The sequence below is a fragment of the Aythya ferina genome (assembly GCF_964211825.1).
Source record: "Aythya ferina genome assembly, chromosome: 1".
NCBI classification, from domain to species: Eukaryota; Metazoa; Chordata; class Aves; order Anseriformes; family Anatidae; genus Aythya; species Aythya ferina.
The window spans coordinates 85,888,731-85,915,525 of record NC_140296.1 but is presented as its reverse complement, the minus strand read 5'-3'; the positions used below and the strand labels follow the sequence as shown (position 1 = coordinate 85,915,525).

General features: G+C 37.7%; 1 protein-coding gene across 4 annotated transcripts in view; it reads right to left on the bottom strand.

The window, feature by feature from the left end:
* Positions 1-26,795, bottom strand: part of IL1RAPL1 (interleukin 1 receptor accessory protein like 1) — a 773,813-nt gene that overhangs the window by 23,123 nt on the left and 723,895 nt on the right. For all 4 annotated transcript variants that reach the window (XM_084531795.1, XM_084531796.1, XM_084531797.1 and 1 more), the window contains 2 exons: positions 6,567-6,699; positions 4,542-4,687 (listed from right to left, as the gene is read on the bottom strand). In XM_084531795.1, the coding sequence (XP_084387921.1) occupies positions 4,542-4,687; positions 6,567-6,699 (279 nt within the window). The remainder of the gene's footprint in view (positions 1-4,541; positions 4,688-6,566; positions 6,700-26,795) is intronic.

Below are 26,795 nucleotides of genomic sequence, written 5' to 3'. Positions count from 1 at the left end.
AACTTAGGACAGCATAGAATTTGAGATTATTTTTGCATTGGTATTTTATTTGCAGACACACAGACAAGAATTTCCATAGAAATAGCCACAAAATTAAATAATAATCTGTGTTACCACCTAAATGTACAATTAAATGAGACCACAAGGGATTTGATCCAGCATGAAAGTCATAGTTTAGAAGACGCAATATTGTAGCAGAACATTATTTCTTCTTAATGCATTATATTTTTATTTATTATGTATGGGCTTGTATTCTTGAATTAAAAGCCTGTGACAAAATAGAATTGTAGTGTATGATCCATCCCTTACATCATCTGCAGTATGTAGTTTGTCATTAATAAATTTGTGTTTAGCTGCTGCCAGTACCACTCTCAATATTAATTTCTAGAAGGTTCCTCTATCTGGTTGAAGACTGACCTGTAACTGCTACAGATGATCGATGACAGCTATCATCACTAAGCAACAAAATCAGCTTCAGATTGTAACAAGTAGATCTTTTTTGTTCACACAGAAGAGAAAATAACTCTATTATTGTAAAAATGATAGAAATAAATTTGATCAACAGCTGGAGGAAGAGAATGAAAGTTAGATCTCCTGGGTTCTTGTTGCTCTCTACTTCTGATTATTTTTGGACAAATTTTGTAGGAATGGACCAGAAGAGGAAACAGCATTGGTACTGCTATACTTAAAATGCTCTACTGCCCTTAGGTCAGTTAAATTATTCCTATGCATAACATCTGAGGAAAGTTAGGCATCTAGAAATGGTCAGCTGTCTGCATAAAAACAGTGATCATAGGTTTTCTCCACTGGCAGTCACAAAGTAAGAGGAACACAGGAGGAAATCGGAGCTAAACTGCCAGAGATGGGGACTGCTGCCCAGATGGGGCTCAGCTGCCCAGACCACAGTTCTCTAAAGCTGAATGCCTAACGTAGGGTAGCTTTTCTGTCACAGCTCTTGCCCTAAACTTTCTTTCATAAGATGGGAAGCTCAGGGTTTCAATTCCAGGACCAAATAGGGGAGAAAGCAGAAGCCCCCTTGCCCTGGCTGCACATGTTGGGAACTGGCATGTGAAGGGACTGCCTCCAGCTCTTGTTTTCATTTTCTGTGAGGTAAATGGCTCCCTGCTGAGACAGACTGGAGTGAAGAGTAAGAATGATGCATGTAGGTGTTTGCTGGTGATTCAGCCTCTCAACTATTTGCCCTTTCAGGATGTGTAATTGTGGGCATACCCAAAAGTTCCCACTGGAAGTTCATGTTTACAGAGAATATATTGAGCAGGGCAAAGCACGAGGCCGAAAGTTGTTTTAAGGGCTTACATTTTGTACCTGAATCCCCACTCTAGCATTTAGTCCTAAATACCTCTTTTCCCAGGAACACTTTTTGTCCAGAAACAGAGCTTTCTGCTTTTTTGTCCCTTCTGATCTGAGCAATAATGTACCACATATGAAGTTTAAGAGTGATTTATCATTTTGTTTTCAGGTAAGCAGTGAACTTTCCAAATTCACCATTTCTATTTGCTTATACTGATGAAAAAGAGAGATCTCTAACTAGAAAACTGGGAAAAACTAATACCTCTGCAAATGCTTTAGTTTCAGGAAGCAAATTTACCTAATTGTTAGGTCCCGATTGTTCTGTGAGCAAATAATAAAAAATTAATAAACAGCTAACTCATTCCTATCAGAGACTAAATACGGATCTAAACAGGGAAACCTAAAATGAAATGTTGTCATGGTGATATACAGGAGACTAAGCAAGCAGTGCAAAGCTCCTCTTCCTAGGAGACCTGAGAGACAAGCTCAAATTTTTATCTGTCATGGTTAATTTATCATTTCACTGAAACAGTTGTCAACATGCAAAGTATGTAGAAGGCTTGTAACAAGTACCTTTTGTTTTTTGAGGTCACAATGGATTTTGTTTCCAAATCACAATTTCAGATTTAGTCTTAATCTTTTGTGGGAGCTCTTGCTATTTTTACCTTTTACTATTTATAAGGGCAGTTAAATATTGAGATTACTTCCTCTTAAGCATGTCATCATGCATCATGAGACCACATACTGCAATATGTTTGACATACTGATTTCTCTGAAAAAGGGAGGAAGGAAAGTAAACCTTTCCAAAAATTTTATGTATTCACTGATAGATTAAAAAAGAGTTACATGTCATATCAGTCTTGGTGTTATTGCTTGTATGGAGGGGAAAATAAGGACTCACCATCAGCATATGACTTAATAAAAATCAGTCAATTAATTGTTGGTTTCAAAGTAATTTAAGCCTTAAGATTCTGTATCTCCAGTGCTCCACGTACTAACTTTATTATTAAAGACAACACATTGAATTACAGTGTTTGTTTTTTAAAGTTCTCACCCTGGGTTCAAATATATCTGAATTAGGGGTACATGGCTACCACCTGATAAATTGTTGCAGTTCAATTACTTAGTAAGTTAATTTTCCATTTCAGAAAATTCAAGAAAATATTCCAAATACCATGCTAAGTGGAACATCTATTTATTTACATCTCATAAGAAAGATTGAGAAGTGTTCAGAAAAAGGGCTATGAGAAGTGTTCAGAAAAAGGGCTAAGTGTTCAGAAAAAGAGCTATGAATTAGCTCTTTTCAATTAATTGGGGGTACACAAAAATATATTTAAATAAATGAGTCACATTCTGGGTTTATGGCTCTTGTACAGATTTTGCATGTTGAAAGACTAAAATTAGGGAAGGCTTCACTTCTTTGATATAAATCAAGATGCAACAACTAATTTAGTACCACAGGAAGAACACAGAAGAACATTTACAGACTTAAAAAAGCACAGTAATGACAGCAAAGTACAGACACTGCTGCTGATTGTTCTTTGCTCCCTTAAACCAGTGGAATGCTTCATGAGTGTGGAGAGCATCAAGCCTAGGCATGTGGAGCACCCTCTGGGAGGTAAAGTGAACAAAGTGAATATCAGAACCTGTCTTTGCAAGAGTCTCTCCTTTCCATAATTATCTCCATCCCTGTGGACATCAGCCTGAAGTAATGCAATGTGAGTGGTGAGTAGAAATAGGAAGATCCTTATATGTTTCTGTCTTCACTTGAAAAATGTTGGTGTTACACAAATGTTTTAGAAGGAAATTGTCCACAGTCAGACTCCCAGGAACTTCCACAGGAACTCCCATGGGCTGGCTGGATGGACAGTGAGATGAGATGAAAATTGGCTGATTGGCTCGGCCTAGAAGGTTATGATTAATAGTGCAAAGTCTAATTGCAGGCCAGTGGCATACCCCAGTGGTCAATATTGGGTCCAGTTCTGTTTAACATCTTCATTAAGTATCTGAGTGAAGGAGGCAGGGTGTACCATCAGAAGTTTGGAGACAACATAAAACTGGGATGAGTGGCTGATAGGCCAGAGGGTTGTGCTGCCAACCAGAGGGACCTGGATAGGCTGGAAAAATGTGCTGATGAGAAACTGTTGAAGTTTAACAAAGTGCAAAGTTCCTGAGGAGGGACCGTCATGGGTACCAGTTAGTGCTCGGGAACACCCAGCTGGAAAGCATTTTTACAGAATATAACCTGAAGATCCCTATGGATATCAAGCTGAACATAAGCCAGCAATCTGCCCTTGCTGCAAAGAAAGTTAATGTTATTCTTGACTGTACTAGGCAAAGTGTTGCCGGCAGGTGGAGGGAAGCTCTGGGCCCATCAGTATAAAAGATATATAAACATACTGGAGAGACTATAACAAAGGGCCAGAGAAATGAATAAGGCTTTGGTGTTCCTCTCATATGAGGAAAGACTGAGAGGGCTGGCACTGTTCAGTTCAGAGAAGAGAAGACTCAGAGGGATCTTGTCAATGTGTATATGTTCCTGAAAGGAGGGTGAAAATAGTGTTGAGCCAGGCTCTTTTGAGTGGTGTCCAGCTATTGGACAAGAGACAATGGGCACAAAATGGACACTGTCTGAACTTTAGGAAACAATAACTGTGGTGGTGACTGAGCACTGGTACAGGTAGCCTTGAGAGGCTGTGGGGTCCTCCTTGGAGATTTTCAAAAGCTGCCTGAACATAGTCCTGTGCAACCTGTGCTAGGTTTTTCTGTTTAGGCAGCCGTTTTGGACCAGACAAACTCCAGAGATCCCTTCCAACCTCAACCATTCTGTGATTCTATTAAGTTTAGGTGACTTTACTGATAGAAGTAGAATGTATTTGTTTTGCTTTTTTAGTATTTAATTATTTCTTAAAGAAAATTATTATGGTTTTATTACTTGTAACTTCCTACTATTTTATTTTTCTCTATTGAGCCTTTATTAGTTTTAAAATTTAAAATTATTAAATGCATCTGTTATAGAAATATAATTAAAAGGTGTTACTGTATTTATCCTGGTGACAGCCAGAATAAACAGCAACCTTTATATTTTATTTTGTAAGTGGTATGAATGCCAAGGGAAAACAATCATTGCTTACTAATATCTCAGAAAGACATACTTTCATAAAAAGGAAGCTTTCCAAACTGACCACCCCCACAATGTACCATTTTGTGGTGAGGACCTGCATATTTACCCCTTTTATGCAGAAGAATACTGGCGTGACGGCGTCCATTTCCATTCTCAACATAGCATGAGTAATTGCCAAGGTCTCCTTCTTCCACAGAGTCAAGAATCAATGAGATAGAAACTTCCTGTTCCCCAAGATGTTCCTTGAGAACCCTGAGGAAAAAGAAATCATATCTTCTGTTCTGCTTGTATCACAGTGGAGCATCAGATAATCATGGCATAATATTGCTACTTACAATTCACAACTCTTTGGCTTCAGATTTGGTTATGGTTTGATGCAATCTTAATTAAATTATATCACATACTTTTCTTCCTCACTTCTAATGAGGAGGTTTGGCTTTGTAAATGTTAATGAGAGCTACAGTTAATTGTATTTAAGCAGGATGATGCGCACAATGATAACATATTACTGTACTCTGATGGAGGCCCTGATCAGTAATATGTAGAGTCTTGAAATGTTAGAACAGAGAAAAGTGAAACACAGTTATATTTCAGGTTTTCAATTACACCAGGAGTTTTGATGAAATGCACTATTTGTATACTGAAATATATATATATATATATTGTGAATATATTATAAAATTTGACTATGTATTATAAGTCAATAGAAGGAAGTGGAATGCCAGATGCCACTCATTCAAACAGATGATAAGGAAAAGCAAAGACCTGCTTAATGCTCCTCCTGTTTTCCAATTTCTTTCTTTCCCTCTTAGCAATCCCATCAGTGGTTTTAGAAACCCAGCACAGCAAGTGACAAACTGCTACAGGCTGCTCCCTCACTTCACACCTGACAAAAGCAGCGGAAACCAGTCTTCTGGGTCCTCCTTCCACAAAACAAGAAAGTTGTAAAGAGGTTTTTGACACCTTTTCATCAGCCTTCTTAAATGCCAAGTCTGGTTGAAAGGCTTGGGAAGGGCTTTATATGAGAAATGTAGCTTATCTAGTTGTCTTGTTCAATTAAGTGTATTTGTTCTGATCTTTATAAAATTTGATGTACACTGGGCTGAAATATGCCTCCATTTTGCCTATGTCTGGGGACACAGAGACCTTGAATGTCTATATGACCTTCTTGATTTTGACAAAGGAAGATTCTCCCTTAATTTAATTATACAGTAAAACTCCAAGCTAAAACTGAAAACAAGTGTGACTTCTTGTCTGTTGATAAGGTAGTAAATTCCTATGTAAGAGCAGAAAGGGATATAAACTCATGATGTTCTATTGCAGAAAATCACTGAGGATAATACACCTGTGGTTATTTAACTTCCTTTGTAGTGCATACTTAGATTTGCATTCATTTATAGGTTTATGCATGATATACAAATGCAGTTATACACACACACACAGGATTGTAAATAAGAAAGGAATCTCTTCAGATCTAAGTAGGTACTTCATATTGGATATGAGTTGGAAAGCTGTGTCAAGCATGTTATTCTCAATACAAAAATACTGTTTTCTCAATTTCCAAATGAGGTAACACTTTCAGAAGCAGAATAAGTACATGATGTGAATTGCCAGATCCTTTCTATGACAAATATTTCAGCAGCTAGAACCTGCCCATGTAACAGGAGTCTTGGATCTCACAGGGCAAATAACATTCCAGGAAACTCAGTTCTTTCTTTGAAGAAGAGAAATCAAACATTCAAAAAGAGATGTCAGACTTCAGCATTTATTTAAGGCTATGTGCTTAAAAAACTTATTTTGACCTGCTTTTCTGGATGTATTTACTTTTCTTTATTTCTTCTTAGTAACTGTGTTAATGGTTGTTATAGTTTGCCACAGTTTGAAAATGTGACTATACAAATCCCAGTTGGTTACACTACTGTGCTAGCTGGGCAACCACTCTGCTTTTGCAGCTCTCTAACATCAGGTTTTGCTGCATTTTTCTGTTGTCTAATGATGAAATTGAAAAGATAAAGACTGGATGTTGCAAAAAAATGGCCCAGATTGCAAGTGTTCCTGAATTAGTCTGTGATAACAAGTATTACATTAACTACCAAAAAAAGATACTGCTTGATTTTTTTTTTTCTTTTACCTGATGTCACTTTCCCAGACTCGACTATCATCTAAATCTTCAATAAACTTCTCCCCTTTCATCCAGTAGATTAAAGGACTGACATCTCCACTATATCCAAAGAAAGCTCGGCAGGTTAGATTAGCAGAACCACCTGTTACAAAGAAAGAAAGAAAAAAAAAGTTATTTCAAAATTTGTAAAAAAGGATTCATTTTTGAACCAGTAGATGTGTTGATTTAAACAATGTATATCTGTAGAGACCCTCCATTTTCAGTTGTTGTTAGAAATGCCCCAAAACATCTACTTGTCTTGCAGCTGGTGTTCAATATATTTTCTGAAAATAAATACAATAAAAGTGAGATTAAATGTTACATTAGAGCAGGATTCACTTTTGTATTGTTTTACCGAATGTTCCATGTATTGCGAGGAAATGAAAGACTATGGTTTCTTAAAAATCGCCAACTTAACTAAAGATTTCAATGTTTTCTTTAAAAATAGGTAAAGGTTAGGCAAAACAGACATGCAATCACATTTGTGTTAGTTCAGCCTTGCAAACATTTCTGCAAAGAGGTTGGTAGACTCCTGTAGGGTGTCGTTTCCTGTACCATTTCCAAGGGACAGCCAATAGAAAGATACATGTTTGTTGCTAAGTTATCACTGTCTGGGAAACATTTTATGTATTAATTGGAAATAACCATCCAATAACATGCAGTAAGGAGCAGAAATTCTACATATGTGCAGAGTTACTTAATGTTTACATGCTAAGGCACATGGAAAATAAGGAGTTGATTGGTGACAGCCAACATGACTTCCCTAAGGGCAGATTGTGCCTGATAAATCTCATGACCTCCTACAATGGGATTACAGCACTGGTGGAAGAGCAACTGACATCACCTACCTGGACTTGTGCAAAGCATTTGACACTGATAGCCAGTGATAGCCTTGTCTCTAAATTAGAGAGACATGGATTTGACGGATGGACCACTTAGTGGGTAAGGAATTGGCTGGATGATCACACTCAAAGAGTTGTGCTCAATAGCTCAATGTTCAAATGGAGATCAGTGATAAGTGATGTTCCTCAGGGGTCAGTACTGTGACAAGTGCTGTTTAACATCTTTGTCTGTGACGTTGTCATTGGGATCAAATTCACCCTTAGCAAGTTTGCTGGTGACACCAAGCTGTGTGGTGTGACTGGCATGCTGGAGGGAAGGAATGCAATCCAGAAGGATTTGGACAGGCTTGAGGCGGGCCTGTCCAAACCACATGAAGTTCAAGAAGGCCAAGTACAAGGTCCTGCACCAGGGCCAGAGCATTAATTCTTTCTGAATTAAAGAACAAATACAAAGAACAAATACAGGCTGGGCAGAGAATGGATTGAAAGCAGACCTGAAAAGAAGGGCCTGGAGGTACTGGTTGATGAGAAGCTCAGCATGAGCTGTTCCTGTGAACTAGCAACCCAGAAAGCCAACCATATCCTGGGCTGCATTAAAAGCAGCGTGGCCAGCAGGTTGACGGAAGTGATTCTCCCCCTCTACTCTGCTCTTGTGAGATGCCACATGGAGTACTGCGTTCCACTCTGGGGCCCCAGCAGGAGAAGGACATGAACATGTTCTAGAGAAGTCTAGAGGAGGGCCACATGGATTATCAATGGGCTCCAGCACCTCTCCTATAAAGACAGGCTGAGGGAGTTGGGGTTCAGCCTGGAGAAGAGAAGGCTCCAAGGAGACCTTATAGTGGCCTTCCAATACCTAAAGGGAGTCTACAAGAAAGCTGGAGAGGAAGTCTGTCAGTGAGTGTAGTGATACGATAAGAAGGCTTTACACTAAAAGAGGGTATATTTAGATTAGATATTTGGAAGAAATTCCTTACTGTGAGGGTAGTGAGGCACCAGAACAGACTGCCCAGAGAAGCTGTGAGTCCGTGGATGAGTGTAAGTCCAGGTTGAATGAGGTTTTGGGCAACCTGGTCTAGTGGAACATGTTCCTGCCCATGGCAGGGACTGGAATTAGAAGATTTAAGTTCCCAACCCAAACTATTTTATAATTTTATGATTCTATGATACAGTGAGAATTGAAAATGCAATATGCCTTCACTTTAGTTTATTTTCATTGGGCAGCCTTATATTGTATTAGTACCACTTGGGTTTGGGGTTCCAGATAGAGCACATGCAGAGATGGAAATGGTACTTCATGTGCATTTTGGATGTGTGGGTAAGATTGGTTAATACTAGGTGTACTGCACACAGCCACGTAGTTAAAGATCTATTCACTGATGCAAAGTTGTTTGTCTTAATATGCAACAGCACTTCTAAACTGTTATGTGCATTTCTGTAATGGATAATTACACTGTGATTTAAGGAAGTGTTGTGATTTAAGGAGCATTTCCTCCCCTGAGCAGAGTATTTCCATGGAGCTGATATTACAGCTGAGACCAAAGTCATATTTTATGTACACTTTCAATTTTTGATCCTAGGATGTTAAAGCTGACTGACCACAGCTCATGAAAAAAAAAAAATAAAAATATTATTACTACTTTTTGTTATTTTCTCTACTAAGATGCTGTGAGAAGTCAATCTGGGTTCAATGTATTTTCTTAAAAATATACTACTTTGGGTCTGTATATGGTCCTTCTCAAACCTTTGACAATATTTGAGCATCTTATTTATTTTTTACTATGGAAACAAATGCAGGATGCTGTATAACAGGAAGATAAGTAATCATTAAATAAATCTCTTATTTATCTGAAATGATTTATGGTTTTCCATGAAAGCATCTTGCTCCTCTCATTTGCATGAACTCTCATATCTGCACCACAAAAGGTGTAGAACCAAAGTAAGAACTGAACTGCTTTTTGTCATTTTAAGGAAGCTTACCTACAGTGGATGCCACAACACCATTTTTCTGCAATGTCCGCTAAGGAGACAGGAATACCCCAGTATTTGAAACTAGGAGATGAAGGTCTCATTCATAATCAAAAGATATGAAATTGAATATCTGGTTAATGGGACAGTTAGATAATCTCATCTCATTTACAGCAAAGTCACCAAATGTAAGCTGAAGGGCAAAAACTCTTCCTAAAGACAGTTTCCATGCCCTGGGAAGCAGCGGTCAGGTCATCTCTTTGCAAAACCACCTCCTTGCAACACAACCTCCTGAATGGTCAGGATACCTTTCTGGAAACTCAGTTCTTTATTCTCAACACAAGGAGGGCTCTGGAAGTGCCATCTAGAAGCAGTGAAGAGATTTTTGCATTCTTGCAGCTATTTGCAGGGAATGAGATGAGCATTAGGGAACCACTTAATGGGGGTCAAGGGCATGAAAACTTGTAATGGGATGTGAAGATCTTTCCTGAGCATTCCCAGGACATTTGAACAGATTCAAACCCACTTTCTTACAACAATTACATGTCTTATATATAAACTAACTACAATACTCAAATGTGGAAATGAAAATACAAAACCTTAAAGGATTATGAATATATTGGTCACAGTCATCTAGTTTAGCACATGTTCAGAGCTGTGAAATGCCTAGCAATCACAGCATTGGTGGACTCCAATCACTCTCAAAATGGGAGAAGGTTCCTGCATGACTAAAGCAAAAACAGGCTCCTTCGAAGAATTAATTAACCCTATGGCATTATCACCAATGCTGAAGAGTACTGTCTGTTGTATCATTGCCACTTCTTGGGCTTTTCCTGCAGCTTTCCCAGCAAGTCAAGGCCCAGTTGAAACTCTTTAGCCCTTGAGAGCTGGTAAGATCACAGCTGGAGGGACTGTGGTTTCTGGCCAATTTCCGTGATTCACAGAGATTAGGCACCACAGGTACTACGACCTCTCCAGGCTCTTGCAGCTAACAGGCACCCACTGAGATATGATTTTTACACTGTGAAGGCCTCTAAGCCTTTTACAGGTGAATAGTATCTTTTGTTTTGTTTTGTTTTGTTTTAAATAAACAAAGCATTAAGGGGAAAAAGTGTCAAAAAGGTTTGTAAGATAAAGACTTTATTCCTTATTAAATTCTTAAATAAATTCCCCCCTAAATAAAATATTTGAACATATTTTTAAACACAGAATCCAAAGTTTCCTTTCAACATGAAATATTTACACCTGACAAACAAATTAGGAAGGATGTACTTCCTCTTAGCAGTACTGTGTCAATTAGATTTGCTGAGCAAAGACTATTAACATGCCAGGTGCTCAGCTATAAATTATCTATACTGTCTACCTTGACCAATCTACATAAAAAGCCAGTGGGAAATTCATTAACAGGTCATCCAGAAAGATTCAGTGACCATCTAATGACCAGCCTGTGACCATTAATGAGGAGGTCTGTTACTCCTGAGTTCACAGCTCTTTGCAGAAGGCAGAGGAGCTCTCCTGGTAGAGCAGAGATGCTCACAGCTGCAGGCACGTGTAAGCAATAGGTAAAGACTGCCTGACAGGCAACATTATGAGTGAACAGAGTATTTTCAGAGCACATTGTGATATCTGCTCCAGGGCTGCCCTTGTATGACTGCAAGTATGCTAAGGTTTCACTTCTCAGTAGTAATTCTTTGAAGTAGGTAGTCAGAGGACGCAGAGTTTGGCACACAGTCTGTTCTGGTCTGTTCTGCATGGGTAGTCCATATATAAGAAATCTTCAGATTTTTAGAAAGTGTTCAAAATTTAAGTAAATAAATACAAGAGGTACTTTGTTTCATGTTTAATCTAATGTACAAAATCTGTCAGCCAGTTAATAGAAATCGCTCACAGTTAATTGTAAGCAACTATTTTATGTGTGTTTTCTATGCTGAAAAAAAGATGTAGAAGTGAGTTGAAAACTATAAAATTTTGATGAATAGATGTGTACTGCTTTCCATGCCATTAATTTAAATTTTCTTGTAAATGCTGGTTTATTACAGTTTTTTTAGTCTACTTTTGAAGTAACTTAAATACATACTTTGAATGAACTACTAGGGAAATCCATCTCTAACCCCTTTGGTACAAGACGCTGTAAATTCTTGAGAATATTCTGTCTCAGTTTAGGTAAGCTGGGTAAGCTTGCTTATTTATTTATCTATCTATTTATTTAAAAAAAAAAAAAAAAAAAGACCCTGGAAAAGTCAAGAGCTGTGAGGTTAGAATTATTAAGTGAAACTGATAGTGTTTTATTTATTAAAAAATCAAGAAAAGATAAAGAGAAAAAATATACTTTGTTGCTTCTCAGACTAATTATTGTTATTATTATTTTGACCTTGAAATAAGAAAATAAAGAGACGTAAGGAACACCTAAAATGAGAAATTCAACTGAATATTTCTCTATCATCCTTATTTCTGGAAATGCATATGCTTTTAACATATTGAGTTGATTTTTGTAAAAACTAGAATAAATATCACCAAATGTTGCTGCTGCTTCCTGTGGTAAAGTTGCACTGTCAACTCTAACCAGATGGGTTCAAACTAAATTAATCCAAAAGTTTTTGCCAGTTAAACTGGAAACAGTTTTTGTTACACAATATGGTTTCGAGTAGACCAGAATGAAAGGAAGGACTGCAGCAAAACTTAGCTTCTTGAAATCAGCAAATGCCTTCAGCTGAGCAACACTGTGTCCATTTTCTCTAATTGGCAACATTTGGGGCAGGTTGTAAACCACTGCTGTGGGAGCCTCTGTCCAGGAGAGGGCACTGTCTAACTTCTAAACATTTATTATTATTATTATTATTATTATTATTATTATTATTATTATTATATTTTTAAATCAAAACAAAATAAATTCCTAATGTATAAGCCTAATTAAAAACATCAGCCTGCTAAGAACCTGCTGGCTGTAATTAGCAAACAGTGAATGTTTCATGGTTAGTGAAATGTCATCTTGTATGGGCAGCTGGAATTGTACTTCCACCATTATCCATGTGAGTTAGCATACACTGTGATGGCAGCAGTTCTAGCTTTTGATTTGATGGATTCTTCACTAAATTGCAACTATTTTTGTGGGAAGCAATGATAATTATCAGGCATCTACAACCTCTCTTTAGAAGAATCCTCAAAGATGTGTTATCAAAGTGAAATGAGAGCCGTGCCCAGCATCTGAAAATGTTGAGGGCCAACAGAGTGGAAATGTTCAGTGCACTGAAATACATACTTTATTTTACTGTGCAATGCAAGCCAGTTACAGCAATTATGCATAGGTAATACCTACACACTTACAAGCATGCCATTTATTTGTAATATTAACACTTCAAAATGAAACTATAAAAGGCCAAGGCAAATGCAATCAAAATCTCTCACACATAAATTAAATGTCCATTCTGTCCATTCACATTAAACAAAAAATACTGACAAAATATCATCAGCCTTCCAAGTGGAGTGAAGTAAAAACTGTTAAATTCCTAAATGTGGTGGATAGGTGGCAATTCCTAACAAAGTCAATGACCCACTTAGATTCCCAATGTAATCTCCTAAATCCAGCAGGCAGGTAGATAGAATAGGTTTGTGTTTTCAAAGAAGTTTTACATCTCAAGACAATTCTTGAAAGCCTTGTCGTAAACATGATAAAAAAAAAAAAAAAAAAACTAGCATAAGCTAACATACAGTTTTCAGACATGATACTTGATCATATTATCATATTCAAGGGCTCTGTAAGTCATCACTTGGATCAGGATGATCTTCAGGGATTCCTCTTGATTCCTTCCTTACCTGCTCAAATCATTACCTGTGGCTGTGCTGTCCACCAGTTTACATGACTAATTTCATATCTTGATATCTTGTATCTTATAGTATTATTCATACTATATTCAAATTGTCTTGTATTTTTCATATAGCAGGTTAGGCCAAATTAAAACAAAAATAATTAAAAAAAAAGTAATATATATAAAAAATAACTGTTTTCTGAAATATAACTACAGTCTGGGAACAGCTATATTCTAATCTAGCCACTGAGTGGTGTGTTGTGATACCTTTGTCAAGTCATCATGTCTTATATACATACAATTCCAAAGATGCAATGTGCAAATTCCCTGTTCTTAGAATTCAGTGGAGGTAGATTTGAAAGGGCTGGGTATTATAGTTGCATTAAATACTATCATGCAAGCATGATACAAGCTGGCTGAATGTGATTACACAGCTATATCTCTTCATTAATAGACCTGTCTCTATTCTGCTATGCTACAGAAGAGAATGTTGATTGCACAGCACTCTGAATTACATATTGAACAAATTCCTCCATCCATGAATGTGTAAATTCACAGTACACACAACCAGTCCTCCGCAAAACAAAACAAAAATGAAAAAACAGAAACAAAACAAAACAAAACAAAACAAAATAACAAAAAAAGAAGGTTTGTATCAAGATCAGAGAGAAATGGTAGCTTCTGAACTTTTGCTAAATTTGCAGATATCTCTACTTGGCAAAAGTGTTAAAAATTGCTTCCTTGAATGTCTGTGTTTTTTTTTTTTTTTTTTTTGTTTGTTTGTTTGTTTGTTTGTTTTTGTTTTACTTAAAACAAAAAATGCTTATTTCTTGCTCGTTAGTGGTTTTTGTTTGCTATTTTTTTACATAGAAACTCATTCAACAAAGGGCCAGACTCGTTTGCCCACACATCGTAATTTGCTGACATATGAAGAGACTGCACAGGGCTTCCAGTTATTGAATTACAGTTCAACAGTAAGACACAATGCAGGCATCTATATGTCACTCTTTATATCTTGCCTGCCATCAACCCTGAGCTGTTTGAGTCTGTAATATGTAATAAGGCACCATACTGAAACATACATGGTAAAATCTAAGATTAACCTGAGTATTAAAATTTTCTGGTGGACTGCTTTATAGCTTGTGAAAGAAAAGAAATCCAAATCCCTTCTGCCTGGAATGGCCACTTAGCAGCAGGACTGTCATAGACAGCGTCAATGAAGAAAACAACTGCCAGAGCAGACTGCAGAAAAAGTAGTGATCTATAGGACTTTTGGCTGAAAATGCCCAGGACATCTCTCAGGTATGTACATAGTCACACCAACCTTCATTTCACAAGAGGAAACAAAACCCCTGAGCCAATAATCTTGATTTTCCTAACAGCAGGTCTTTACTTTTGATAGATGGTAATGTCAGACTGATAAATTAGTTGTTCAGCAAGTATTTCTCATTCCTTTCTCTTCAGAAACAGAGTGTGGAGAGGGAGACAACTATCACAAGCATAAAGCAAGAGTTTCTAAAGAAAAGAAAAGTCACTAAAATTGTTTTACAAGCTTAACTTTTCTCCAGAAGCTTTTTTATTTTTTGTACCTTTTTTTTTTTTTTTTTAAAGTAGTTAAAAAAGAATAGAGAAATTAATTAATAATTTCTCAGACTCTTTATTCTTGTGTGTGTTCTGTCAGATCAAATACTAATTTCTGTTTTAAAAGCTTAGCTGTTTTTAGATATGTCACAAGAAAATATCCTGGGTTACAAAATATTTCCAAAAAAAAGTTGTCTTTAAATGCCAAACATCATATGTTTTTTACCTCTTACAGATTTACTACTTTTTAGCTTTATATCTGTACATATTGTGCATAGCTTAGTATTGTTCATTTTTGTTGTTGTTTGTTTATTTATTTCTGAATTCTTCTTTGGCCTTTTGCATTTTCATTCTTGAAAGCAATGCATTTGCATTCTTATTTGGCTTTTGCATTTTAATGGTGCTACATGGTAAGAAAATAAGTTTAGCTAGCAGCCATAAGATCCCTTTGCATAAAAGAGCCTCATAAGGGAAACCATCTTCCTTATGGTCTCTCTGTGACTTTGTGAGGCAGGTAGTTCAGGCACCCAGGGGTGCCACTGCCTTACAGCAATCTCTGGTGGCCAGGATGGTCTCTCGTGGCCTTAGTCTGGAGAAGTCCTGCTCAGGATCAAGTTTTGGAAGACTTCTAGAAAAGCGGGAAGGTTTTCTTGTTTATCTTCTTATATTTCAGAGACGTTAGATTAGGCAAAATATTAAAACTATTTGATATGTGTCTGGTGATTTTACTCAGCTGGGCAGCTGTGTCCACCACAACCAGTCTCTCATTCCTTCTCCTCAAAGGAAAAGGGGGAGAAAATATGATGAAAAGGGCTTAAGGGTTGAGATAAAGTCAAGGAGATCAGTCAATAATTATTGTCATGGGCAAAACAGACTTGGCATAGGGAGATTAATATAATTTATTTCCTATTACTTACAAGCTAGACCAGTGAGAAACTAAAAGCAAACTAAAAACACTTCCCCCTCCAACCACCCACTCCAACCTACTACCCCTAAGCAGTGCAGGGGAATGGTGGCTGCGGTCAGTCCCTGATGCTTGGTCTCCGCCGCTTCCTCAATATCACTCCCTGCCCCTGCTCCCTGTGGGGTCCCTCCCACAGGATGCTGTCCTTCCCAAACTGAGCCTGCAGGGGCTGCCCACAGGCAGCAGCTCTTCAAGCACTGCTCCCACACGGCTCCATACTGCAGGGTCCATCCATCCCCCAGGAGCAGACTGCTCCAGCACGGGTCCCCCATGGGTGGGTGGCATGCTCCTGCATGGGCTCCTGCATGGGCTGCTCTCCACGGGCTGCAGCTCCGGCCCGGGGCCTGCTCCTGCGGGGGCTCTCCATGGGCCGCAGCCTCCTCCAGGCCACATCCACCTGCTCCACGGGGGCTCCTCCATGGACTGCAGCGTGGAGATCTGCTCCATGTGGGACCCATGGGCTGCAGGGGAACAGCCTGCTCCACCAGGGACTTCTCCACAGGCCGCAGGGGAACTGCTGCTCCACACCTGGAGTACCTCCTGCCCTCCTTCTGCACTGACCTTGGGGACTTCAGGGCTGCTTCTCACTTCTCACTCCTCGCTCTCCCAGCTGCTGTTGCAGCTTGGCTCTGGGCAGTGGTGGGTCACTTTGGAGCTGACTGAAACTGGCACTTATCTAACATAGGGCAGCTTCTAGACTCTTCTCCAGAGAGAACCCCACACTTCCAAAACCTTTTAGTAGTGTTTCTTCCCCCCTTTCCCCCCGCCCCCCACCTCTCCCCAGTAGTACCAAAACCTTGTCATGTAAACCCAATACAGTGTCTTTCTGGTAAAGAATGTTTATTGGTGAGAAATATATTAAGAACTGGAGCTCTGTACATGGCTTGGGCCCCTAACAAACTACCAAACTAGAAGAATTTCTCTATAACTTAAGAAAGACAGTTTCAAGCCATTAGAGCTCTCACAACATTTTCTTCATTCTCATAAAAAGTCCGGAAGCAAAACAAGGGACTCAGAGTAGGACTTAAATTTTCTGAGGTAGAATGCTGACAAAGCTAAACATATTTTGCTAAGGAGCTACTGGAATGTAATGGGTAAACTCCAGTCCACCCATGACTACAATCACAATAATTTTGTAATACAGCATGCTTACAATACCATTGTTCCCTTTTCAGTTTGCTTTCTTTAACCTGTGCAAGCTGTAGAAATTTTAATAACCAACCCATTTTAATTTTCATTTTTATTTTTAAACTGAAGAGTGTTTTGTTGGCCCAACAGATGAAACCACCCAATTCTCCTACCATAGAGGTTTTGTCATGAATTTTGTTATAAATTTTGTTCTTTATGAATGGAATGCACTGGTTTTGCCTTGATTTCTTGTGGATGCTAGTCTGTGTCAAAAAGCACAGAACATCAATCATAGCAGCCGGCTGCAGCACTGCAGCACCAGTACCTTCCCTCAGCGTCCTCCTCAGGTGCACGGCACAATGCTTTCTGTACAAGGGAAATGCAAACTGTGTCCTGGATTCTATATAATGATAAATTACACTTTTTTTTTTTTTTTTTTTTTTTCTCTCCTAAAAGAGGTTAACTCTATGGAGCTGTAGCTAATAGTTTATTGTGTCAGAACACATTTAAACAAGAATATAAATAAACTTAAGGAACAGATTTGGCAATTCAGTTTACATACAACTTGTCAGCTGTTCAATCTCTTGCAGCTATTTCAGCCCCTGCCTATGCAGCTAGTTGATGTCTTCAGACACAGCACTTAATGAGCAGTGTTAGAAACTGGGTTTGACTATACAGTTTCATAATACCTGTTCATTGACTGCTTTGGAAAGTGGGACTGCAACACTCATGTAATCATTAGGTGTTTTGAATACATGCAACTAATGCTCATTTTCTGAGTCACCTGTGTATTTATATTGTATAATAAATACATTGTATACATTGTATACATACAACTTATTATACATTGTATAATATTATACATTGTATAATATTGTATATACATATACAATATTGTATAATATTATACATTGTATAATAAGTTGTGGTTTTATTTTTCATTGGTCAGCATGACTGTTCTTTCCCTCCTTTTGCTCTTTCCTCACAAGCAAGCCTGCCATTTTTTTTTAATAGAGCTTTTGGAATCTAGCAGGCACAATGTCACCTAGACACTGCTAGGTGGGTATTAAGGGAATCATCTAGATTCCAAATAACAAACAACTAACACTATATCTTCCTCTGGTGATCTTCACTCCTCTGCACACACCAGCCATCACAAGATTTTAATGAGCTAACCAATTCTGTCAGATTACACCATATGACACAAAATGTCATTTGGCAAAGTCCCAGAGAAATTTGGCAAAAACATGGATGGGGAAAAACACCATTCCCATGAAGCAAATGCAGCAAAACAGAATAAATATAAATGAAACTAAACACATCTGTAAAGCAAATGAAAATATTTCAGTTCAGTTCTAAATTACATGAAATCGTTTTTCTGTTTAAATTTTCACCGGGAAAGCCATTAAGTTCCACCAAAAATTAGAGCTCTGAAGAAGCAAACTTCCTGATATTACTAATAAAAGAGATAAGTAAAAGCAACACCAGCCTTTCCTTTTATTGCATAAAGGCCTCTGAGGGTAGGAAGATATTTCATACTTATTCAAACTATGTTTTCCAGAGTAATTAAAGGAATAAAAAAGGATGATATGTATGGTTTAGAAGCACTTCTACTTGAAATTGTGATGTGCCCTCTGTATGTCATGAAGGTATTGCAATGGATAGAGGAAATATAGTAGTATTAAATACTTAGTATATTTTCGTAAATATCTGATGTTTGCCATTTAATTATATATTCGAAACATGTATTTTTTTTTTTCTAAAAGAAGTTCATATGAATCTGTCTCCATATTTATTTATGTAATTTAAAATTCACAATGCATCAAATAAGTTGAATGCATAAAATTGGAAATGCATGCTATTTCTAACAGCTTTAGGTTTTCTGTTTATTATTATCATTACCTATTTTTATTTTTATTTTTGTCCACAATGATTGCATGTTGTCCTTCTATTTCCCTTGTATGTATGAGTTAGCCACCTGTTTTCAAAAGAAAATCCTGAAGCAAAATCCATGAAAACAAACCCTTCTCTATCACAAAGATGCAAATGGACAAATCTGATTGTCATGACAAATACACAATGTTCTTGGACCATACCAGGGTGTGATCTCCTAGGAATAGAAAGAATCCCACTAGCACTGCATACGGGCTACTTGATTTTAAAGGAAAAAACACAGAAATGGGAGTGATCTTGAAATCTTATTGCTATATTCTGCTTTGTGACCTGTAGGTATATGAATGTAGTAGACAACCTTGTTACAAGCAAAATTCACACAGGGAAAAAGATGGGTTTGGCTGAAGGCAGGTTTCTTGCAGTGCTCTCACAGTCACACAGAACTTCTTCCTCTAGTTCCTCTGCATGAGAGCTTCTGCTCCACAGCAGGGCATGCCCAGTGCTCCCAACTCCAGAAATATGTTTTCTCTTACGCTGATTTTCAGGATGGGTGGAGACCTGTGATCTCCAGTCCCCTTCACAGGCGATATCAGTTCTTGCACCATATATGCCAAAGTGTGGGAATTGTTCTTGTACTCCCAGATAACATTTGCTCAGGGGCTGGCTTTATCACTCTTCAAAAGAAAAATGGCCTGGCTGCCTGGGAGTGCAAAAGGAAGACAGAGAGCCTGACATGCCCATCTGTGTTTGAAGTAGGAGCATCCTAAAACATGATTCTTCAAAAATAATTTCCTTATCAAGAACAATTAATCATCAAATTAATTTTGTTTCTTGTATATTTTTGTCAAGAGAAGAGACCTCTGACTGCTGAAAAATCTGGGCAACTGCAAGATTTAAATGATTTATCTTCTCGCAGCTGCCATGTTGCTCTCATTTCTCTAGACCACCTTCAATGTCTTTTACTTGCAATTTGTGTAGTTGCACTGTGTAGGTTCCTACCAGCAAAGATCCTGAGAGATTTAGGGCTCCTAAATGCAAAGACAAATAACTGAGGTCAGCAAGCAGGATATCAAATCTCATTACTAGTGAGTTGTCTTATCAGTTTGCACAGGCTACCCTTCTCTTGCTGCACTTCCACAAATGATATAATTTTTTGTTGTTGTTTTACTTCTCTAAGTGCCCTAAGAGACACAGAGATTGGGACACTTCTTAGAAGAAAGTGAAGTAAAGTACTTTAAGTACTGGTTATAGGAACAGAAGCAAATATTCATTATGCAATATCTGTTACACAAACTGTGAAATCTGGTGTGTCAGTGCAGCTCTCTGCAGAGATGGGGACTGCTCCCAAGCAGCTGTCCCGCTGTTCAACCTGTCCTCTACCACTTCCAGAGGTGAGGTACCAGTCACCCCACACTGCCTGATGGCTTCTAGTGTGGACAACTGCCCACAAAGGTAAGTAAGGCTGTCAAACCCATTGTCACTTGTGACTTTTTTTAATCCAGGTCTGTGGAAGAAGGTTGTGTTAACTCTTGCACTATCCTGAGCAGGTCTAAACTATAATTTTGCAGCTATAAGCTTTGCCTGTTATTGATGCAATAACTTGTATGTGCTGTTACCAATTACTGGGTAATGCAATGACACATTTTTAGAAACTGCTTAATACAGTATTTACTTTCAGTCCTTTGGCATCTAAATGGCATCCCTTTAAAATATAGTATAATTACAGACATAAAAAAATGAATTTTATTTATACAACAGTCCAAAATGAATGTCCTTTGGTACTAAGTATTGCATAATTACATATTCAAACAGTCTCTTAAATGCATAATGACTTCTCTCAATGCAGTTTAAAATCCATACTTTGTCTCATACCAAGTCCTATAGAGTATCTAAAGTGAGATCAATGGGAAAAAATATTTAAAAATTCCTTCTAATTGCACAAACAAATATTTTTTTAAATGTTAATTTAGGATCCTTGATCCTCAAATACAAAAAGTGGGAAAGAGCAAAGCAGCCACCCATACTGAATCAAAGATCTACATATCCCAGCAGCTGTACCTGACAGTGTGCAAAAGCAAAAGGGCCAGCAATTAAGTATGAGAACCACAGTCCCTGAAAGCGGTCCTTACTTTGTGACAAAAATGTTCACAGACTCTAAACTACAACAATGCTAATAATAAAAAGCAAGATCATATGGATGTCTTTTTTAAGCAATTAATCTGTCTATTTTAACAGGATGCACATATAAAACAGGACCAGTAATCAGCTTCATTAGCACTATGAGATAAGAAAAAGTAGTCTCCTGACAGAAGTTCAACAATGTGCTTTTTAACAAAAGCATGTGCATTTATCTGAGAACTTAAAAGATGGAAATTTATTGTTATTAAGCAGTTTACCCAATTGAATATTTTTACCCAACTTGCTATCTTTTATTTTCTCCAGGCTTCAGGATATTCAGAGACAGCTGTGACAAATGCTTGGCAATATTTTATTTTTTTTTTAAATGCAATATATTTTGCATAACAAGCATATTAAACTTTATTTTACATAAATTGATCTCCTAAAACACTTTATAGTGTGAGATGAGGAAGTTCAAGTGTTAAATAATAAAGGAAATTAAAAGGTATGAAAAAACAGGTGAAAAAAAAGGGGAGAGGGAAAAGGCAAAGTAGAAACTCTAGGTGGTTATTTGAAGATGAATTGAGGGGATTTATCAATGCAGGCTTATTTCCCTCGTTGTCTGAGGAAGGTAATAGGATGACATGAGGTGCCTGGTCTTGTAACTTAATTGTTTTTCTACTTGTTTCCCTGCCCATGTCAGCTGGAACCAGCTCAAGCCATTCTCTGATTTTATGATTTCCTCTATGTCAGTCTCTAAAACTAATAACTGCCCTGACAACTGTGAGAGAAAAGCTAATTCAAAGGGAACAGTAGTGATTTTAAAATGTTATACTGAATTGTATACTTACTACAATAGGGGGTTCTTGCAGAAAGTATTCAAGTTTTTAATGTTTAGCTTGGGGGAGAGAAGGGGAACAGGGTTGAGAGAGGGATGGTTGTGGAAGTATGTTGCTGTTGGGATTAGGATATGAACTCTCCATGGGTACTGGGGAATCTGGACAGCAGTAACGAGAAGGTGTTGTCTTACTAATGGGATGCTGGTATGTACCAACTGATGTGACAATACATAAGGAGCAGGTTCACAGCAAAAGGCTGAGGTGGCAGACTGGGATATTGCTTTTTTTTCCTCAAAACAAAAGCCCTCAACCCATCTGTTGCTTATCTGTTGTGTTCCCACAGTCACCCTTTCTCCTCCCATGCCCTCCTCATAGAGATCCATCATAGACACCTGCAGTCAAGTAGACTGCAAGTAGATTGCAAGTAGACTGCAGTAGACTGCAAGTAGACTGCAAGTAGATCCTGACCAGTCAAGAGACAACCTGAGCTGTGTCCTATGCTTGTCTTCACATGAAGGCTGTAATCTGCCAAGTCTCTAGCACGAGAGACCATCAGATATTTTGAAATTACATCATTGAAACAGTCACGAAATAAACAAACAAACAAAAAGAAAAGAAAACACTATAAAAGAAGTGTGAGAACCTCCAGACAGCAGCTACTTTTCTTCATCCTCGAGAAAGGTTTTTCTGCTGCAGGTTTCAGAGTGGAATTATGAATAAGAGCTTGCTAAGAGAAGCAGTTTGCCATCCTGAATAAAATGAATCATTTCTAATATGATTAGCACATGTTACATATTAGAATGAAACTGAGATGTAAGTTTGAAAAGAGCATTTGTTGACAAGGCAGAAGAAAAAGGTTGACGTGACATTTTTTGCATAAATGAAGACTTTGAAGAAAAAAATCTTTTTTTTTTTTTTTTTTTTTTTTTTTTTAATGTTCATTTTGGAGATATTTCTATTAAAAAGCTATTAGATACTTAAATGTCACTTTTACGAATAAAAACTTATCCTAGTGACATGGGAGATTTTGCAGATGAGCTGTTTGCATAAAGAGCAGCAACTCCCCATCTTTTCACTAAGGAAGACAAAAAATGCAGAGTTCCTAGATCATCCTTTGATGAAGTGGGAACAGGAGAAGTTCAGAGAGATTACTTAAAATTACCACTGTAAATTGTTGCTTCTTCGCTAGACATGAAAAAGCTATATTTCTTTGTATCTCCCACATAATTTTTACATTTTTGTTTATGAACTGGCCATAAATGAATGATTGAGTAGGCATACTGAGTTCAGTAGACTTAAGTTTCTGTAGTTTAACCAGTGAGATGGAAGAGCAGAGGTGTCCAGAAGACAGGATTTCTGATATAAATTAATTGCCATTCTATTTTCCTGAATTTTTGTTTTTCTTTTGTTCATTAATTTAAATTGTCTACTGTCTCAGAGCTAGCCCAAGATAGTCCTAAGAGCAAGACTGCTGTGCTAAACCAAGATGCTGGGATGTCTTCTAGGACTTGCAGGTTCAGAATTCAAGTGCTGCAAGTGGAGGCTTGGAAACTCTGTGCAATTTGGGTGTATCTGTTTTAGAGAGTTTTAAAACTTCCAGTTAAGGAGAACAACTTTGTTGGAGCCGCAGATCATAAGGTTTTACTGTTAGCTAATTACACGTCAGTGATCTTGGAAAATTGTCCTTGCATTTCTAACTGGAAACATGGCCCTTGAAAGTCCAGCCCAAGCTTCTCAAAGGCACAGCTTCTAGAGTGCCTCCTATGTTCACTATCTCGAGATCAGGGATGCAGCAAAGACGCTGCTGCACCAGCCATGTTACACAGCAAGGCTCCCTTTGGGATACCAACTGTACCCGATAGGAAATTCAGACTTCCAACTTTACTGCAAGATGTGTGAAAGGCCTTGCATGATTGCTAATATTCAAGACCAGGGCATTGTAAGCTTGGGGATCTTCACTGACTCCAAAATCTAAGTTGTCTGATTTATCAAAATGCTGTGAAGTCCATTTGATCTGGGCAAAATTATCTTTTGCCAAAAATTTCTGACCTTGACATTTAGATGCAGTTCCAGCTCTGCTACATGTATTATGTATAATTTTGGGATAGTTACTAACAATTTCTGTTCTAATTTACCTGCAGTCAGGGCTGAGAGCAATTTTGTCCTCCCATCCTCTGTTTTGTTTAATTAAACTGCAAAGGCAGCAAGGCAATGAGCTTCCACATTAGAAGCTCCTCAGCATAAGCTGAATGAATGAGTAGTTCTGAGTACACTATATAGTGAAACAATTGCAGGCATAACAGCTGAAGCCCTGAAAGCAATATAGCTCTAAAAAGCTGTAAGAGATCAGCTGTACTTCTGCAATACAGGAGCTTACTCATTCATAACCACATCAGTGATATAACTGTAGGATGTGTTGAATACCATAAATCTATCATTACTGTATTTTCTGTACAGACCAGATTAAAATTGCAATGGATCCTCTTTCTGGTGGAGGCCAGTAAATGTCTCTATGATAACAAGTATTATTAATTGCATTTGTGATTGTTCATTTCTGCATTCAAAAATTTTTTCATCTGTTTCTGAAAGAGGTTTTTCATTTTGGCAGGCTACGTAAAGAGGTATGAAGAAAGGGGAAGATTTATTAATTCTTTCATGTAAAGGGTGTCAAATTTAATTCAGTATAAGCTGCAGAGCAATAATACTTGCAGCTTAATAGGAAGAGAATAAACAAAGCTTGAATGGCTACAGACTGGAAAGGGTTCTAAACAAATTGCAAAACCTTGCAAAAAGGATCTTTGTTATCACTGGTCTAGTCTACACTTCTGCAATGAGGAAACTGTGTAACACCCTGTAAGCTATGAGATGACTCACATGCTTCACATTAAGCATTTACATAACTGTTTATAGGCTGGAGGCATTGGATCATAAGTTTCATGGGGAAAGAGAATAGTTTCTCTCATGCTTATCACACACTTAAAACTTCATTTCTGTTCCAGAAATCTTTATGATTCTAGTAGGGATATTTTCACAACCTTCCCTTCCCTTCCCTTCCCTTCCCTTCCCTTCCCTTCCCTTCCCTTCCCTTCCCTTCCCTTCCCTTCCCTTCCCTTCCCTTCCCTTCCCTTCCCTTCCCTTCCCTTCCCTTCCCTTCCCTTCCCTTCCCTTCCCTTCCCTTCCCTTCCCTTCCCTTCCCTTCCCTTCCCTTCCCTTCCCTTCCCTTCCCTTCCCTTCCCTTCCCTTCCCTTCCCTTCCCTTCCCTTCCTTTTTTTTTTTTTTTTTTTTTTTTTTTTTTTTCCGTTTCCTTTTCTAACATGCTGTCTCAAGGGATTTAGAGGAAGTGATGTGGGTCTGTAGCCATGTGGATCATGTAGTCATTGTGGCTGAATCAAAGTCTTCCCTGCCCTGCCCTACCCTGCCCTAATTCTCAATTGGTGCTTTCTGGATGCATTTGTTGTAGAACAAGAGACACTTAATAAAATAAAATAAAATAAAATAAAATAAAATAAAATAAAATAAAATAAAATAAAATAAAATAAAATAAAATAAAATAAAATAAAATAAAATAAAGTAAAATAAAGTAAAATAAAAGACAGCATAGTAGAAGATCACAGAAAACATTTTGTAACTTAATTTACTGCTTTAGGGAAGGTACAGGAAAAACTTGTGTGTTGGTAACATTCTGTTATTTTTATAATGATACTCTGTCATTAGTCTACAGTCATAATGGAATCTAGCTTCATGTGAATCAGAAAAAGATATATGTTCTTCCATGGCTGTCCAGGTGCTATTTAATGGTCCAGATATTATTATGTTAAGATATTCCAACTTTCTTCCATCAGAACATATATAAAGCTTAAAAAATCCATCTTAACAATGTAGTTCCTGTTGTCAATGGAATTATAATAGGGATGAATTTGGATGCTAACACTTCTGTTCACCTCTAATTAAAATCTTTTTCACTTCCAGGCTCTGTAACAAGTGTGCCCCACATATTGATTTTATTTTTTTCCTGTATCTCTGTGGCAAAAGTTGAATAAACTTTAACCTGTTTCTTTTCAAAAAATGATCTATTTCATCTCTACTTTTAAGGATAGAATCTTGTATTTCTGTACTGTCTTCCAGTTGAGCATCCTACTGTATTCTATAGTGCTGCTAAATAGCACAACTTTTTCCAATATAAATGGATGACTTTATTTATTCTGCCCTGTAGAACATAATTAATATGTTCTTATGATTGCTAGCATGATGAGAAACCAATTGCTGAGGCACTGACAGCAAAATTCCCATCCTAGTGTGGGATTTCACCCACTGTCTTCACAGCACACATTCACAGCATTTTACACAGTAATATGCCATCTGTTGATGACTGGCAAAATAATCCTCATCATTACCACTGCCCAGCTCAACAGCTGTAGTAGTGCAATGAAATACAAAACCACTTAAGGCTCCCATTGCTCTGAGATAAATATATGAGGACAGTGCATATTACTCCTTGCATGCAAAGGTCCTTGCAGTCTTTTACTATGTGTGATGAATAGGCAAACAGAATTTGGGTGTTTGTATGGATTAAAAAAGGGGAGTTAGTCAATAGTTCATACATGGATCAGTGAACAATTTTCAGTGCTCACAACAACTACTGATGTGCTTCCTGTATTTCTGGCTCACATTCTCAAGAGAACTCTAGCAAATGCTGCCTGTCTTCCATCATCAAAAGATTTTGTGATGACTGCATATAAAAGGTGTGCGGTGAACCGGGAGGAAGAATCGAAGAGTAGCTGAGAGCTGAGATGAAAGGGTAAATCTTAGTCAGCTGGAGAAAGTGACTAATTATGAGTAAAGAAAAACAAAGCCAACCCATACCTTTCAAGGAAAGATTTTGTTTCTGCTGTTAGGGGATGAATACAGAATTCTTACTGTTAATATGAAAGGTAGTCATGGAAACACAGTGGCTGCAGCAAAGACCTTTCAAACCATGAAGTCAATGCCCTTAGTGCAGGATACAGTTTTCATACTTCTAACCTACTTAATAGATATTAAACTGATGTTTTACTGGAGCT